The sequence below is a fragment of the Aethalodelphis obliquidens genome, unplaced genomic scaffold, assembly GCF_003676395.1.
Source record: "Aethalodelphis obliquidens isolate GAN/ISIS:26980383/991018 unplaced genomic scaffold, ASM367639v1 scaffold6, whole genome shotgun sequence".
In the NCBI taxonomy this organism is placed as follows: domain Eukaryota; kingdom Metazoa; phylum Chordata; class Mammalia; order Artiodactyla; family Delphinidae; genus Aethalodelphis; species Aethalodelphis obliquidens.
In genome coordinates this window covers 33,832,849-33,849,927 of record NW_020837950.1, presented here as the reverse complement: position 1 = coordinate 33,849,927, position 17,079 = coordinate 33,832,849, and the positions used below count along the sequence as shown (strand labels likewise).

Sequence of the window (17,079 nt, the reverse complement as noted above, 5' to 3'; positions counted from 1 at the left end):
TATACACACCTACTGCGCTCATCTTGACGTTGCAGGAGCTTCCTATGCATCTCTGGGCCTCCAGTCTCAACCTGCCTACCCATCACTCATTCCCCATTCAGCCACCTGAGTTATTCTAAAGCTTATATCTGTTCACAGTTCTCCCTGTGGTAAGCCTTCAGTGGCTTCCCATTGCTGACTCAATAGCATCTTCTTAGGCCTACAGGACTCTTAACTCAAATCTCGGGCTCCTTTCTATTTTATTCACAGTTCTCAGGCCTCAACAAAAAGGAAACCCAATATACCTTTCCAGAACACACATGTACCTTCTAATTCTCTCTACTCTTGCTCTTGTTTTGATCCTGTTATCTCAGATATCCTATCTGCCAGCTATCCATCCACCATCCTTCTTTTTCATCCTTCAATGTCCAGCTCAAATGCCAATGACTACATATTGCTTTCCCTGATTAACCAGAATCCCTCAGGATTTCTTGCTCTTTATCCTAGATTTACACATACCGTGTAGATTGAACCATATGATTTACCTTATTTTTGGTAGGTCAAAAATGGCCAAATAACAGTAATTTCAAATAATTCAACCTATAAATTAATGTTTCTCTTACACCACTTATCCTGCTTCAGTAGACTTCTTTATACTCTGTCTTCTTCTTTGCATGCCCAGTGCCTAGCAGTGATGGAAAAGTAGATTCTCAGAAAATGCTTATAGAATTCAAGATAATTGTTATGTATGGATCTCAATATAATACTTCATTGAGTTCCCTTAAGTCTAGGTATCAATCTTTATCTCATTTTGCTGGAGTCTGACAAGGGTAAAGTTACTCACCCAAGGCTGTCTTATCAAGTCAGGAGTGTAGGTATCCTTTCCTCATTTCCATCAGGACCCCGCTCTCTCTACCTACCAACTAATAATTATCTAGCCTAGAGAGGGAAAAATCCACCTCCAGGGTCATCCTTTCTCTAGGCAGCAAGTGTGTAATTTGTAATGTTATCCATTCAGGACATTCATTCATTCACTCAATCATGGAGGTGTGATTGGCACTGGGAATATAGAAGTAAATAAGGCAACCAGAGGTAATGAATTTAGAGTGCCTTTGTTCTTTGACATGGTCTTCAAATATTTTTCCTCGAGAATCACCTGAAGACATTTTGAACATTTAAACAATATCATGTATTTTTGAACAGTTTTAAATGTCTTGTACATTTTAAGGTATCTAAATTTTTTATCATAAGTTTACATTGTCACAAAGGATGTAATTTTCAATATATATTTAATATTGTCACTTTAAATATAATTACTATATCATTTTAAATGTATCAAATGAAATTTGAATATTATAATAATTTAATACTCAAGACCAGCTATTTAAAAATATATGAAAAACTATTTTGTAATACTTGGAAATTTTAGGCCTTTTCTTTGTCTATTTCAACTCACATTTCCACTACACTTTCTTCCTGGATTTTATACATATATATTATATGAGAAATGTGGAGCTGTATATTTAGGTCAATTTACAAAAATATCCATGGCAAACAATAAGCCGAATTACACTTTCAGAAAAATTCTGCTTTTATTATTTCAATTCAAATACATATGTTAATAAGCATTGCAAGAAACATTATAAAAACAATGAGAAATAAGTTGCAAAATGAATCCTGTAAGACAGATTATAAAAAGTAGTCAAGGTTAAAATAATATAGATCTAATATGAATAATTAATCCATTTTCATAAATTATAAAAAAAGGTAAAGCAATATGTTAGCTCTCAGTATCAAATCTGTAATAAAGCAATGAGTGTACAGTTTATGAAATAATGATAATATCATTCCTCTAATAAGAATGTGTGTCTCTGTCCAGTCGAAAGGCAGAGAATGGTCAAATGAAGCAAACATGGTCCAACTACATGCCATCACAAGAGACATAATTGATTCAAAGACACAATAAGTTGAAAGTAAAAGGATAGAAAAATATATCCCATACAAAGAGTATCCAAAATAGAGCTGAAGTGGCTACAGTAGTATAAGGCAAAATAGACTTAGAGACAAATTTTGTTACTAGTGACAAAAAAGGACATAATAATAAAAGGGTCAGTCCATCATGAAGACAAAATAATTATAAGCATAATGCATCTAACAAGAGAGTGCCCCAAAACATGACGTAAAATACATACATTAAAAAGTGATATAGACAATTCAACAATAATATTTGAAAACTTCAACACCTCACTTTCAACAATGGGTAGAACAACCAGGCAGATCAACAAGGAAACAGAAAACGTAAACACTGTAAACCAACTAAATATAACAGACTTCTACAGAACACTCCAATCAACAGCAAGCAGAATATACATTCTTCTCAAGTGCATATGGAACATTTTCCAGGATATGTTAGGAGTATATGTTAGGAGGCCATAAAACAAACCTCAATAAATCTAAAAGTATTTAAATTATACAGTGTTCTTTGACCACAATGGAATGAAATGAAAAGTCATAATAATAGAAGGAAATTTGAGAAATTCACAGATATGTGAAAATTAAATAAAACTCTCCTAAATAACAACTGAGTCAAAGAAGAAATCACAATGCAAATTACAAAATAATTTGAGATAAATGAAAATAAAACCACACATACCAAAACTCATGAGATGCAGCTCAAACAGCAGTCAGAGGGAAACTTATAGCTATAATGCCTATAAGAGGAATAAAGATCTCAAATCGATAACCTGAACTTCTACCTTAAGAAACTAGAAAAAGAAGAATAAGCTAAAACAAGCAAGCAGAAGGAAGAAAATAATAAAGATTAGATCACAAATAAATAAAATAAAAAATAAAAATAGTAGTGAAAATCAATGAAATCAAAAGTTAGTGATTTGAAAAAGATCAACAAAATTAAACTTTAGCTAGCCTGGCCAAGAAAAAAAAGTAAGGACCCAGATTACTGAAATCAGGAATAAAAGAGGGGACCTCAGTACTAACCTCACAGAACTAAAAAGGATTGTAAGGGAATACTATGAATAATCATATGACATCAAATTAGATAACCTAGGTGAAATGGAAAATTCCTAGAAAAACACAAACAACTGAAACTGAAAAAATTAAAAATCCAAATAGACTTAAAACAAGTAAAGATATTTCATTAGCAATTTTAAATCTTCGCACAAAGAAAAGTCTAGGTCTAGATGGCTTCAGTAGTGAATTCTACCACACGTTTAAAAAAGAATTAATGTCAATCCTTCAGACGCTCTTACAAATATTTAGAAGGGGAAGGAACACTTCCCAACTCATTCTATGAGACCAGTATTACCTTAAGACCAAAACAGGACAAAGACATGATAAGAAAAGAAAGCTACAGATCAATAGTCCCTACAAATACAGATGTAAATATCCTCAACAAAATACTAGCAATCCAAATCCAGAAATATATATATATATATATATATATATGTATATATGAATGATTGGTTTAACATCTGAAACTCAATCAGTGCAATACATTATATTAACAGAATAAACCACAACGATCTCAATAGATGCTGCAAATTCAGTAATAACTTCTATATCGATTACATGATGAAATAATATTTCTCATATACTGAGTTAAAAAATATATTACTCAAGTTAACTTCACCCACTTCTTTTTCCTTTTTTCAGTGTGGCTTCTAAGAGATTTCACATTATATATGTAGCTTGCATTTGTAGCTCACAATATATTTCATTGGACTGAGATGATCTGGATGGATCCTAGTTTCAAGACCAGTGCTCTCATGGCGTTAGGTATTTTTCATGTTATTTATCAGAGGAGAAAACAGACTGACAATGGTTAACCTGCCCAGGTTAACACACTCCACCCTGTAGGTGTCAGAACTAGTATTGGAATTCAGTTCTGCCCGTAAAGCCTGAGTTTGCCCTGTTTACATCACTGGTTTTCCTTAGAGATTAAATAGTCATTGAAGATATTTAATATTTAACTTTTAGAATTTCTTTCTTCCTTTCAAATGTAGGAAGAATTTAGCCTCCTCACCTTTTCCATTTTTCATTTGGACTTATCCTTCCATTTCTGTTAATGGGATTTTACTACCATTACCACCATCCATTTGCATGCTTTTGGTAATTTTTTGTTTTTGTTATCAACCCCCCCTGCCCCCCACAGGACTACCAGTGTGTTCTTCTAGCTGGCCTTCTAGTCTACTCTTTACCTTACGCAGCATGGCAGATGATAGTCAAGATTTGTTTGTTTGTTTAAACATACATTCTGCGTCAAACGTCATAGAAGACTCTCCATTTAAAATATTGCTTAAATTTACCAAGGCTTGATTTGTGACCCAAGATATGATCTATCCTGGAGAGTGTTCCATGAGCTCTTGAGAAAAATGTGTATTCTGTTGTTTTTGGATGGAATGTCCTATAAATATCAATTAAGTCCATCTTGTTTAATGCATCATTTAAAGCTTGTGTTTCCTTATTTATTTCATTTTGGATGATCTGTCCATTGGTGAAAGTGGGGTGTTAAAGTCCCCTACTATGATTGTGTTACTGTCGAGTTCCCCTTTTATGGCTGTTAGTATTTGCCTTATGTATTGAGGTGCTCCTATGTTGGGTACATAAATATTTATAATTGTTATATCTTCTTCTTGGATCGATCCCTTGATCATTATGTACTGTCCTTCTTTGCCTCTTGTAATAGTCTTTATTTTAAAGTCTATTTTGTCTGATATGAGAATTGCTACTCCAGCTTACTTTTTTTTTTTTTTTTTTTGCGGTACGTGGGCCTCTCACTGTTGTGGCCTCTCCCATTGTGGAGCACAGGCTCCAGACACGCAGGCTCAGCAGCCATGGCTCACGGGCCCAGCCACTCCATGGCATGTGGAATCTTCCCAGACCGGGGCACGAACCCGTGTCCCCTGCATCGGCAGGCAGACTCTCAACCACCGTGCCACCAGGGAAGCCCTCCAGCTTTCTTTTGATTTCCATTTGCAGGGAATATCTTTTTCCATCCCCTCACTTTCAGTCTGTATGTGTCCCTAGATCTGAAGTGGGTCTCTTGTAGACAGCATATATACAGGTCTTGTTTTTGTATCTATTCAGCCAGTCTGTGCCTTTTGCTGGGAGCATTTAATCCATTTACATTTAAGGTAATTATTGATATCTATGCTCCAATTCCCATTTTCTTAATTGTTTTGGGTTTGTTACTGTAGGTCTTTTCCTTCTCTTGTGTTTCTTGCCTAGAAAAGTTCCTTTAGCATTTGTTGTAAAGCTGGTTGGGTGGTGCTGAACTCTCGCAGCTTTTGCTTGTCTGTAAAGTGGTGCTGGGAAAACTGGACAGGTACATGTAAAAGTATGAAATTAGAACATCCCTAACACCATACACAAAAATAAACTCAAAATGGATTAAAGACCTAAATGTGAGGCCAGACACTATCAAACTCTTAGAGGAAAACATAGGCAGAACACTCCATGACATAAATCACAGCAAGATCCTTTTTGACTCACCTCCTAGAGAAATGGAAAGAAAAACAAAAATAAACAAATGGGACCTAATGAAACTTAAAAGCTTTTGCAGAGCAAAGGAAACCATAAACAAGACCAAAGACAACACTCAGAATGGGAGAAAATATTTACAAATGAAGCAACTGACAAAGGATTAATCTCCAAAATTTAAAGCAGCTCATGCAGCTCAATAACAAAAAAACAAACAACTCAATCCAAAAATGGGCAGAAGATCTAAATAGACACTTCTCCAAAGAAGTTATACAGATTGCCAACAAACAAATGAAAGAATGTTCAACATCATTAATCATTAGAGAAATGCAGATCAAAACTACAATGAGATATCATCTCACACCGGTCAGAATGGCCATCATCAAAAAATCTAGAAACAATAAATGCTGGAGAGGGTGTGGAGAAAAGGGAACACTCCTGCACTGCTGGTGGGAATGTGAATTGGTACAGCCACTATGGAGAACAGTATGGAGGTTCCTTAAAAAACTAAAAATAGAATTACCATATGACCCAGCAATCCCACTACTGGGCATATACCCTGAGAAAACCATAATTCAAAAAGAATCATGTGCCAAAATGTTCATTGCAGCTCTATTTACAATAGCCAGGACATGGAAACAACCTAAGTGTCTATCAACAGATGAATGGATAAAGAAGATGTAGCACATATATACAATGGAATATTACTCAGCCATAAAAAGGAACGAAATTGAGTTATTTGTGGTGAGGTGGATGGACCTAGAGCCTGTCATATGGAATGAAGTAAGTCAGAAAGAGAAAAACAAATACCGTATGCTAACACATATATATAGAATCTAAGAAAAAAAAAAAAAAGGTCATGAAGAACCTAGGGGTAAGACGGGAATAAAGACACAGACCTACTAGAGAATGGACTTGAGGATATGGGGAGGGGGAAGGGTAAGCTGTGACAAAGTGAGAGAGTGGCATGGACATATATACACTATCAAATGTAAAATAGCTAGCTAGTGGGAAGCAGCTGCATAGCACAGGGAGCTAGCTCGGTGGTTTGTGACCACCTAGAGGGGTGGGATAGGGAGGGTAGGAGGGAGGGAGACGTAAGCAGGAAGAGATATGGGGACATATGTATATATATAACTGATTCACTTTGTTATAAAGCAGATACTAACACACCATTGTAAAGCAATTATACTCCAATAAAGATGTTAAAAACAAACAAACAAACAATAATCTACTGAGAATTTCCAGTGTGGATGTGCATATGGGGAATCCTACAGAGTCTGATATTGCTGGTGGGGATTTCACTTAGTACAATTTTTTCACAAAAAAAATTCAAAAAAAAAAATAAAATATTGCTAATCATCTTCACAACAACTCCCACTTCACAGATGACGGTCATTGCTTCCTTCACTTCAAAGATGAGAAAACTGAGGTTCCCAAGGCTTAACTGCTGAAGATACACAGTAACAGAAAGACTTGGGACTAAACGTCAGGTCTCTGACTCCATAGGCCCCACTGTGTCCAACATACCCCTCCTCCATGTCCCTTAATGTGAGTTAAATATGGAGCAGCCTAAAACATAAGCATTTTCATATGCATGATTTATGCCTTTATGAAAATCTTCTAAAGTTTTTTTCATAAAAGTTTACCTATAATTTTTCTATTGAAAATTGACATCTATTTTTCTTTGTATTGTTATGAAATATGGTCTGCAAACGTAATACAATGATGTACGCTTTATAAATGAAGCTTGGATGCAAGGCGACATAAACTCCTAGACTACTATGTAGACAAAAAGTAGACAGTGGGTAAAAGTAAATTGATAGCAATCAGGTTGATGTACAGATCTGGTCTAAAATCAAACCACCCCCTTTCTTCAGAAAGCTTTCCATCCACCGTCGTCACACTTAATCAGCCTTTGCACAAAGGCTGGTATCAATGCTTCCTACCAAGTAAACCTCCTGTTTTTCTTTTTTATTGAACATTCTTAGTCTCCAAAATAAACATTTACAAATTTTAATCTTCTAAGATCAAATTTGATAGATGTAACACCCTTCATCTATATAAAGGCTAAGTATTTAGTCAAAATGCATCTTCACTTTTCTCTGCACAGAATAATTTATCAATAAAAAGAGTTAGCTTTCCAGAATGTGAAAGAAAAGAGTTAAATGCGGTATATCAAATATATACTGTCAGACCTCATTCTTCTAATAGGAGAAGAATGAGTAAGCACATTTGAGGACTATTTCTGAATTTTCATGGGATATGAATTTTGAAAATAAGATGCTTTCACTCTGAGTCACTACTGCCAATTGTTATTCATTTAGTTAGGTGTTACTGAGAATGCTTCAAGGGTTATCCTTTCCATCCTTTATCCTTTGGTAGACTAGCCACCAGTGTTTTTAGGGCTTGTCGCCGTAGCTCTGTTTTGCTCAAATATGTTGCGTATTTTAGGTGATAGCCTTATGTCCAAGTAATGAAGCAGGAGACTGAGAAATGGGGAGATGGAGGCATTAAGCCCAGGCTATAGAAACTACCTGTGGCAAATTATTTTGTTCCTGGGTTTTGGTTTTCCAACTGTAAAATAAAAATATTATTTACTTTTGCTTTATCTACTCACAAAATATATTGTGACAAGTATGGGAGAAAACAAATGAAAATCTCATTGCAAGCCAGCATTACAAGTGTTTCAGTGTGTGGTTTCTTCTGCCTTCTTGATGAATTTTCCTTACCTCTATATCCCACATGCACCCCAGGGCTCCACCCATGACCAGACTAGCAAGGCGATGTTGCAGCATGTAGGACTCCAATTTAGTAGGTCAGTTTCAGTCTCGAATCTCACTGTTCATGAATCTGTCAAGATAATTAGGGCTGGGAATTATCATAACTAGTATCAACAGCAAACATTTATTTACAGTATCTCTGACTATGCACAGAATAATATATGTGTCTTCTGTTTTGTTCACAGTTGTATCCCCAGTGCCTGGCAGTGTCTGGCACATAGTAAGCACTCGATAGTTAATGGATACATAAAAGAATCAAGAAGAACTAGGAAAATAAATATATAAGGCCACTGTCTCCAAAGATTTGTAATCTAATCAAGTTGACTAGGCCTAAAGATAAAAGGTGAGAATGGAACAATTAAGTCAGTCTACATAAGCAGCCCAATAGCATCATGGCAGGAATTACTGGAGAGACTGAAGGCTTCTTCCCTATACGGGAACACTGGAGTTGAATGACAAATCTCCCAGGTTTCAAAAAGGGTAACACCATCTGGAAAACCTTTTATTGTGTTTGGGGGCTACACTTTATCATCAGGGAAAGAGTCTAGATACTTTCCTTTGTCAAAATGGAATGGCAGAGTAAGCAGAATGAAGATTGTAATAACAAGAATGGAGCTTTCAGTTTAGTATTATCAAAGAAAATGCTGGGAAGGGAAGTGAGATTTTTTTTGTTATTTGTTATGGTCTGTTTGTTTTATTTTTTGTTCCTCCAGCAACCATAACTCAATAATGCTACAGTTTTCTAGAAAATGGCACATCTCCTTTTAAGTGTGCTTTGGAAACACTTTCCTCCTTCCCTCCCTCCCTCCCTCTTCTTTGCCTTCCTTTTTTCTTTCTCTCATTCCTTTCATCCTTCCTACAGTATTAATTGGGCAATTAATAATCAATAAAAATTTATTGGGAACCATGTTCCAGGTACTGTGGCAGGCAAGAAAGATGCAGAGATACATAAAGAAAACCATGACCTATAGCAACTCTCAGTCTAAAAGGGAAGATAGCCAAGGAAACATAATTGTTTCCTTGTTATGTCCATATGACACGTTATAACAGTAAAAAAAAATTATTACGACAATGTTAAGAGTGTAGAACAGGCCTCAACTCACTGTCCAGGGGGAGTCAGGAAAGGCTATGGCATTTGGACTGGGTCTTGAAAGGAAAGGAAGCATTGGCTGATGGAAAGAGGCATTCCAGGAACTAGAAACATCATGTGCAAAGGCCCAGAATTATGAAATGACATGGCTGATTCAGAGAATCTGGTAATATGGGGAGCGACAGGTGATAAAGGCAAAGTGGCAAGTTGCAAATAAGTTCTGAAGGGTCCTGTCTACTAGCAAGTTTGGACTTGATACTGTGGAAGCTAGAGAGTGATTATTGACAGGACAGTGTAACAGGATCATAGCTGTTTTTTTGGGACTATTAAAGGGAAGAGATTCAGAAGAGGAACTGGTAGGGAAGCCAGCTAAGAGGCTGTGCACTAGAGCAGGACAGAGAAAAAATTCAGAGCTGAGACTTGGGTAAGGGAAAGGGCTAAGGGGTCTACCTTTGAGAAACATTTCTGCAGCAGAACTGACAGAGTATAGTAAGCAATTGTTTTTGGAGGGTGAGAGAGGGAAGAAGAGGATAACAAGTTTCCAGCTTGAGAAACTGGTTCTGTGATGATGACATCGGCCAGATAGGGAGCAAAGAGGAGGAGTGGGTTTGTGAGAAGACGGTAAGTTCAGGTATGGACACATTGAATTCATGGGTCTGAGACAGATGATATTTGAACACATGATAGTGGATAAAGTCACTTAGAAAGAGTATGTAGAAGTAGAGAAGAAGACCAAGAATATAAGCTAAGGAACTCCAACATAAAAGGGATATGTAAAGAGAGAGGAAGGTAGAGGAGAGAATGAAGGAAGGTTTAGAAAAGTGGAGGAAGAACCAGAAGTAATTGAAGATGGTGTTACACTGGGATACTGTGTCAATAAAGCACCCTGAAGTTGGACAGGGTCAATCTAGACCTTAAGTTCTATTTTTTCCTCCAACCCAAAGCCAAGACGAATGAGCTCCCACCTAATGACTAATCCTTTCCCATCCTGTGGGGTCAGACACATTTACAGGCTGGGCAGCAATAAGAAACCAGCATCATGGAGGCTCAGCATCAAATTGGCCTCATTGCCATGCTGCCTAAACTGGTTCGCTGTTTCTACGAGCTGGAGTCTTGATTCCCTGTCTTTGCTCAAGTTCCTGTAATGAACCCCTGTGCTGGAGGCTACGTCCTTCTCCATGTTCCTAAGACAGAAGTCTTGCCTCTTGGAGTCCAGGTTTGTCTATTCCCTTGTGTTAAAATCCTGAGCTGTCCTGTCTGTCCTCACTCACATATCCTGTCAATGCCTGTAACTATCTTGCCTTGCTTATAATTCCTAAGAGCATCTGGGTGGTGTTTGGATAGCTCTTGCCAACAAACAAGCAACTGATAAATGGACTCTCATATTACTACAGTATATTTATAGCTATTAGTTCTTAAAACTGCTATTTGTTAATTCCACGATGCCTTCATTCAGTGCATGCATTTGACAACTCTTGGGTGCCTACTGTGTGCCAGGATTGTTCTAGGTGCTGAGGATGCAACTGTGAACAAAACAATGTATCTTCCCTTATGCGGCTTGCGAACTAATAGGGAAGACAGATAAACAATTTAAGTACATAGTGGGCCAGATGGAGAAAAATCAAACCACCTACAGGGGGAGACGGAGGCTGGAATGGAGGGAGGGTGCTGCTGTTTTACAATGGCGGGCAGGAAGGATATCACTGAGAAGAGTGAGCTTGAGCAGAGACCTAAAAGAAGTGAGAGAGAGAGATGAGAAAACTGATAGAGTGAGCCCTGTTGGTATTGAGGAGGACAAGTATTCCAGACAATGGGAATTGCAAGAGCAAAGTCCCTGGGGCCGACTTGGCCTTGCACATTAAAGAAATAAGCATTCTATTGTGGGGTAGAAGTTGTCAGAGGGATTAGTAGGGGCAGGAGGCAAACATGAAGAACATTTCGGTTATTGAAAATGTTTTGACTTTTATTCTGATAAGTATAAGTATTTCATCAGAGGAGAGGATGTGATCTGTCTGAAAGGAGCATTCCAGCTGCTTCATGGAGAATAGACTGTAGACAAGATCAGAAGCTGGGAAACTAGTTAGGAGTTGAGAGCAACAATCCAGGGCAGAAAAAATGGTGGCCTGGGCCAGGTTGCTTGAGGTGGGAGTGGTGAGAGGTAGTTGGATTCTGGTTATAAATTAAAGGTAGGACAAAGCAGTATGTAATGATGGCTTGGATATCCTGTAACAAAAATAGAAGTCAAGAACGACTCCAAGGTTTTTGGCCTAAGCAACTACAGCAATGGAGTGGTGCTTACCCAGATGGGAATTAACAAGGTGGGGAGTTCAATTTGGGGCCTGTTAAATTTGGGATGTCTATGAAGCTGTGTCCTGAGCAAGTGGGAGGAGGAGCTGGTGTACCGGCGGAGGGGCTGGCCTTAGACGGGAACGTGGGGCATGGACAGGCCTTCCACGTACCAGGAAGGAAGGTGAGGTGTACAGGGACAGAGGCAGTGACTAGAAAAGGGAGCCGTGAGGACCTGGGGAAGATTTGTAACTGCTTCTAGCTTCTCAGTGAAATAGAAAGCCAGCTCAGCAGCTGAGAGTGAGGACAGAAGAAGGTGTGAGGAGGCTTTAAGATAGAGAAAGTGTGAAATAGTCTTCTATGACAGTGTTCTTCAATTTCAGCTCATGACCTAAATGTGAGTCTTAAAATCAGCTTAGTGATTTGAGATCAATTCAGTGATCAATTCTTTTAAAAAACAATTCTTTTAAAAAGTAAAATTTTAAAAGAGTTTGTTGCATGTATCAAGAGTGAGAATTGCTTAATAAAAGCTTTATTTCAGGTGTATGTGTGTGTCCTGGGTTGCAGCAAAATATTTTTAAACACACTGGCCCAGGGCAGTGGGAGGAAATGAACAAGGGACAGTCAAATTAAACTCAGGGAATGAGTTACTGGCCATACAATTAACATATTTTCATGTAAATATGATTAGAATATAGATTCATAAGAACTTGGCTTTAGACCTGCTAGAGGTCCACAACCCCTCTTCTCCCACCCACCCCTACCTCCACTATAGGAAACCTTTATGTTGGAATATTTTCAATGATGGGACACTCACCAGCTTAAAAGTTCTAGATTTCAGAATATAACTTTCTTTGCTATAAAAAGCAGGACCCTCACAACACTCTCTCAGATGTTAAAGCAGTGAGTAGAGGACCTGGCAGTGGAACTTCAGAATTTAGTGTACTTAATATGGAGTTTGACCTTATTACATAATACCAAACTTGATGGCTTTTTCCTTTTTGGAGAGCTCTAAATGCTCTAAAACAAAGCCAGTCTCAGCACACTAAGAAATCTTGTTTTTATTCAAACTTCAGCCCAGAATGGCACCATTTAGCTTTTAAACGTATGCTCTCTTTTCTTACATTGCACTAACTGCAATTTTAATGGATGATTGAGCTAACTTTCGTGCCTACATTTTCAAGATTTGTCATTGGATCTGCAGATGAGTCCAATCAAATATAACTTTACTTAGAAATAAAATTCTTCATTTCAATACTTTATATGCCTCAGTTGCTGAATATTTTCCGTGCAAAATAGCTTAATGAATAATAGTAATATGTCAATAGGTGCTGTGAAAATGGCCATTTATATTTTTAATTCTAAAGAGCTCAGGTTATCTTCTAGACATTGTAATTTAGAATAAAAAAGGAATTCTCCAGTTTTATATTTTGCTTGTTAAAAATGGTTTTGAGATTATTAACTCAAACCAATTTTCTATGTACCCACTGATTTCTAAACGATTTCTGACCTGTTTTTAAAAAGTACCTTTTCCTTATTTAAAGGCAATGTCAAACTTAGTTTATTAGACAGGATATTAAACATAAATACATGGAATATATTTTCCCCTTGCATTGTTTTTCTCTTTCTTCTGTATTTATTCTGATTTATATAAATTTGAAACACTGAAGTAACAAAAGCAAAGTAAAAAGGGGATGAAATTTAACTAATAGAGAATGAGTGAGGACTCATAAAAGTGTACACTCTTGCCTGCATCAGTAAAAGTGTGCTCATTTATAACACTATTTAATATTAGTTCAGTTGTAAATCCAAATCAAGTAGAATCTGAACCCATTTTCAATTGCTTTTGAGATTATTAGCCTGTATTCCAGGATTCTTTCAATAGTTTCACTTCTCTAAACGCCAAGAAAAAGTTAAAATTGCAAAACAGGAACATGAAATCCATATCTTACTAGTATGGATCCCTCTGCTATTCCTTTACCTAGACCCTCATACATATATTTTTTTCTCTATGTAAAATGTACAGGTTTAGTTCCTCTTCTGTTGCTTCCAACAAGAGCTCTACCATGGAAAGCTCTCTCTCCCCTTCCATTTTGCAAGTCTCAACAAGTCTGTTGCTGAGTCAGAACCTCCTTTTCCCCCCTGATGTGAGAAATCTTTCTCCCTTGGAAATTCATAAAGCTTCGGAAATGTTTAAATTAGAGTCTCCCTAGGGGAAAGGGGCGGGGATGCCAGAATGAATGTGGTGGGGAGGAATCCCACCCACTGCAGTCCCGACGGCAACACACGAAACGCTTTCTGAAACAGGAGGACTTGGAGCGGGCCCAGGGTTACCAAGGGAGCTCGCCTCGGAACCCATTATATGCATGTCTGTGTGTAAATAACCGCACGGAGCCGCGGTGGGTTCCAGGGACTTTGTTCCTCATTACTTAAGTGAAAATGTATGGTATATGGCCGGGCCTTCGTGTTTACCCTACAGAAAATACTTTCACGCGGCTGCGGGAGGGTGGATAACAGTACTCGGCACGAGAGGCTAAAAACAGAAACCGGAGCGAAAAGGAGACGCTTTCTAGGGCGACGAGGAGGGCTGCGAGTCTGGGCCATGGTGGGGCCAGAGGCGTGGGCGACGCGCTCCGCAGTCAGCAAGGCTGGCGGAGCCCCGCACAGGCGGGTCGGCAAGAGGCCTCCCGCGCAGAGCCCGGAGGGCAGCAGGGGCCAGGTCCCCGCTCCCTCGCGCTGCGGGACACGAGCGGCCGCCGACACTGAAAGCCACTAACCGGCCTCAGTTTCCCCGGCTGGCCAGCGCCGCCTAGGGCAGCCCCTGTCCCTGCGACCAAGGCTCCTGTGACCGAAGACGAAGCGGAGGTGACAAGGAGGCAGGGCCCCGAGGGCGACTGGACGGGGGGAAAGTACCGCGTGCGACCTGCTGAAGGTTCAGCGAGGACCCAGAGCCGGGAGGGGCGGTTGCCCAGTAACCGTCCGCGCCCCCCGCGCGTGCTCGCCGTCGTGCGCGCGCGCCGGGCGCACAGGCCTCTTCGGCCGCCCGCCGCCTCAACCGGCCTCTCCTTTCCCCGGGCGCAGGGGAAGCCCGAGGAGACGCGCCGCTCGCGCCCGCGCTCTCCCGCCCTCCCAAGAGCGCTCGCGCGCCCCCGGCCGAGCCTGCATATTAATAAGGGGCGGGACGGGGGCGGGGCAGCGGGGGCGCCGCGGCCTCGAGCCCGCGCGTGCCGGGGCGCACCGCGGGGGGCGGTGCGATTGTGAGGTGGCGCTGACGCACGTTCCGGGGTTCTTAAGCGGCCAGGGCGGCGGCGGCGGCGGCTGCGCCCGAGCAGGTCTCGGGGGGTGGCGGTCATTGCCGCGAGGGGTGGCGGGGCCGAAGTAGGTGCCCCTGGCTCAGTCACGGTGTCCCTCTCTCACTGACTCCCCCTCCTTCCACCAAGGCCGCACCGCCCCAGATCCGGCGGCTTCTTAGGCGGGGCAGCGGACGGGGTGCGTCTCCTCCCGCTGCCGCCGGCCTGATAAATGAGGGACTTCGGGTTTGGGGTGCTGCAAACCGCCCGGCTCCGAAGCAGCAGTCCCGGGTCCCTGTTCAGCGGCGGGGCGTACCGTCCCTACGCCGCTGGAGCCGCGGCGGCCGCCGCCCCGTCACCCTCCGCCACGCCTTTCGGCCCGCTCTCGCCGCTGCCGTTGCCTGTCACCGGCTTCTCGGAGGCCGCCTCCCCCTTCCCTATCCCCTTCGGCTGCGGCGGCGCGGACAGCTCGGTCGCCACCGCTTCCTCTTCCTCCCCGTTCCCGGCGCATCAGCAGACCATGCAGGATGAACTGCTGCTGAGGCTGACACAGCAGCCGGCGAGGCCACTCTCGGGGGCGGAGGCCACGGAGAAACTCCCCAACCACCACCCCGGCGGCGGCACGAACGCGGGTGTGACCCACCTCCTCCCCTCCCAGGACTTCAAACCGAGTCTGCACCACCCCTCCTCCTCCGCCTCCTCCTGCTGCTGCTGCCGCACCTCCTCCCCGCAGGACTTCAGTAAGCGGCAGCAGCAGCAGCTGAGCAGCCAGAAGAGGAAAGAGTTCAGCCCTCCCCGCCTTCCCCACCCTCCGGACTCGAAGCCGCCGCCGCCGCTCCACTGCCCCGGCCGGTTCGGCTCGCCGCCGCCGCCCGGCCAGCTCCTCCAGCCGGCGCAGCTCGCCCAGCGCCAGCCGCAACAGCAGCAACAACAGCAGCAGTTCAGCCTCCCGCACCCGCAGCACCTCCCGCCGCAGGACTTCGCCCCGCAGCAGCGCCCGGCCGACCTGCCCCCGCTCCCGCAGCTCCAGCCTTCGCCGCCTGCAGCCCCGCGGCGCCGCCACGGAGGCGCGGGCAGCCCTCGCAAGACCCCGGCCGTGGGCGAGGGCAGCGCCGCCGAGCCCCCCAATGCGGGCTTGGCCCCCTCGACGCCGCCGGTGAACCCCGCGCCGGGCTCCATGGAGTCCCCCAACCATCCTCTGCTCAACAGTCCCAGTAACCTCCTGCCTGGCGGGGCTCTCGGCGCGGGCGCCTTCAGCAGCCTGCAGAGCCCGGACCTTCCGCACCCGGGCGGCGGCGGCGGCGGCAGCGGGGGCGGGGGGCCCCCCGGCGGCGGAGGGGGAGGCGGCTCCGCGTCGCCGCCGCCGCCGCTGCCCGGCTTCGGCACCCCCTGGTCGGTGCAGACCGCGTCGCCGCCGCCCCAGCCCCAGCCGCCGCCGCCCCAGCAGCAGCCGCCGCCTCCGCCCCAGCAGCCGCCGCAGCCGCAGCCGGGTTCGTCGGCCGCCACCCCGGGTGGCGGCGGCGGCGGCGGCTCGCTCAGCGCCATGCCGCCGCCCAGCCCCGATTCGGAGAACGGCTTCTACCCCGGGCTGCCGTCGTCCATGAACCCGGCCTTCTTCCCGAGCTTCTCGCCCGTGTCCCCGCACGGCTGTGCTGGGCTCAGCGTGCCGGCGGGCGGCGGCGGCGGGGGCGGCGGCGGCTTCGGGGGCCCCTTCTCGGCGGCCGCCGTGCCCCCGCCACCGCCGCCCGCCATGAATTTACCTCAGCAGCAGCAGCCCCCGCCGCCCGCGGCGCCGCAGCAGCCTCAGAGCCGGAGGTCACCCGTCAGCCCGCAGCTCCAGCAGCAGCACCAGGCGGCCGCTGCCGCCTTCCTGCAGCAGAGGAACTCCTACAACCACCACCAGGTACGGCGGGAGACGGCCCGGCTGCGCCGCGAGGCCGGGGAGACTGCGGGCGGGCGCGGCCCCGAGGGGCAGTTGCGAGGGCCCCTCGCCCGACCGAGTAGGACCCGGAGGGCGGAAAAGGGCGACGGGACTCGGGACACCAGACCCTGGCGGGGCGTGAGGGCTGTGGCCACCGTGGGCTGTGGGGCTCCAGAGTCGGGTCCGGCTGGAAGTGGCCCTGGCCGGGCGCCCCCTCGAAAGCCTCGGCGT

At 43.9% G+C, this 17,079-nt stretch overlaps 1 protein-coding gene and 1 long non-coding RNA gene across 8 annotated transcripts in view; one reads left to right on the top strand and one right to left on the bottom strand.

The window, feature by feature from the left end:
* Positions 1-611: 611 nt before the first annotated feature.
* Positions 612-16,752, bottom strand: LOC113618937 (uncharacterized). Its single transcript, XR_003432205.1, has 3 exons — positions 16,688-16,752; positions 8,211-8,331; positions 612-664 (listed from the first exon to the last, which is right to left on the bottom strand). It is a non-coding gene; the product is annotated as an uncharacterized LOC113618937 (long non-coding RNA).
* CPEB2 (cytoplasmic polyadenylation element binding protein 2) overlaps positions 15,031-17,079 on the top strand; it is a 64,223-nt gene continuing 62,174 nt past the window's right edge. For 6 of the 7 annotated variants that reach the window (XM_027103339.1, XM_027103337.1, XM_027103334.1 and 3 more), the window contains exon 1: positions 15,031-16,830. In XM_027103339.1, the coding sequence (XP_026959140.1) occupies positions 15,160-16,830 (1,671 nt within the window). In that variant the 5' untranslated portion in view covers positions 15,031-15,159. The remainder of the gene's footprint in view (positions 16,831-17,079) is intronic. The other variant, XM_027103335.1, reaches the window with a different exon arrangement.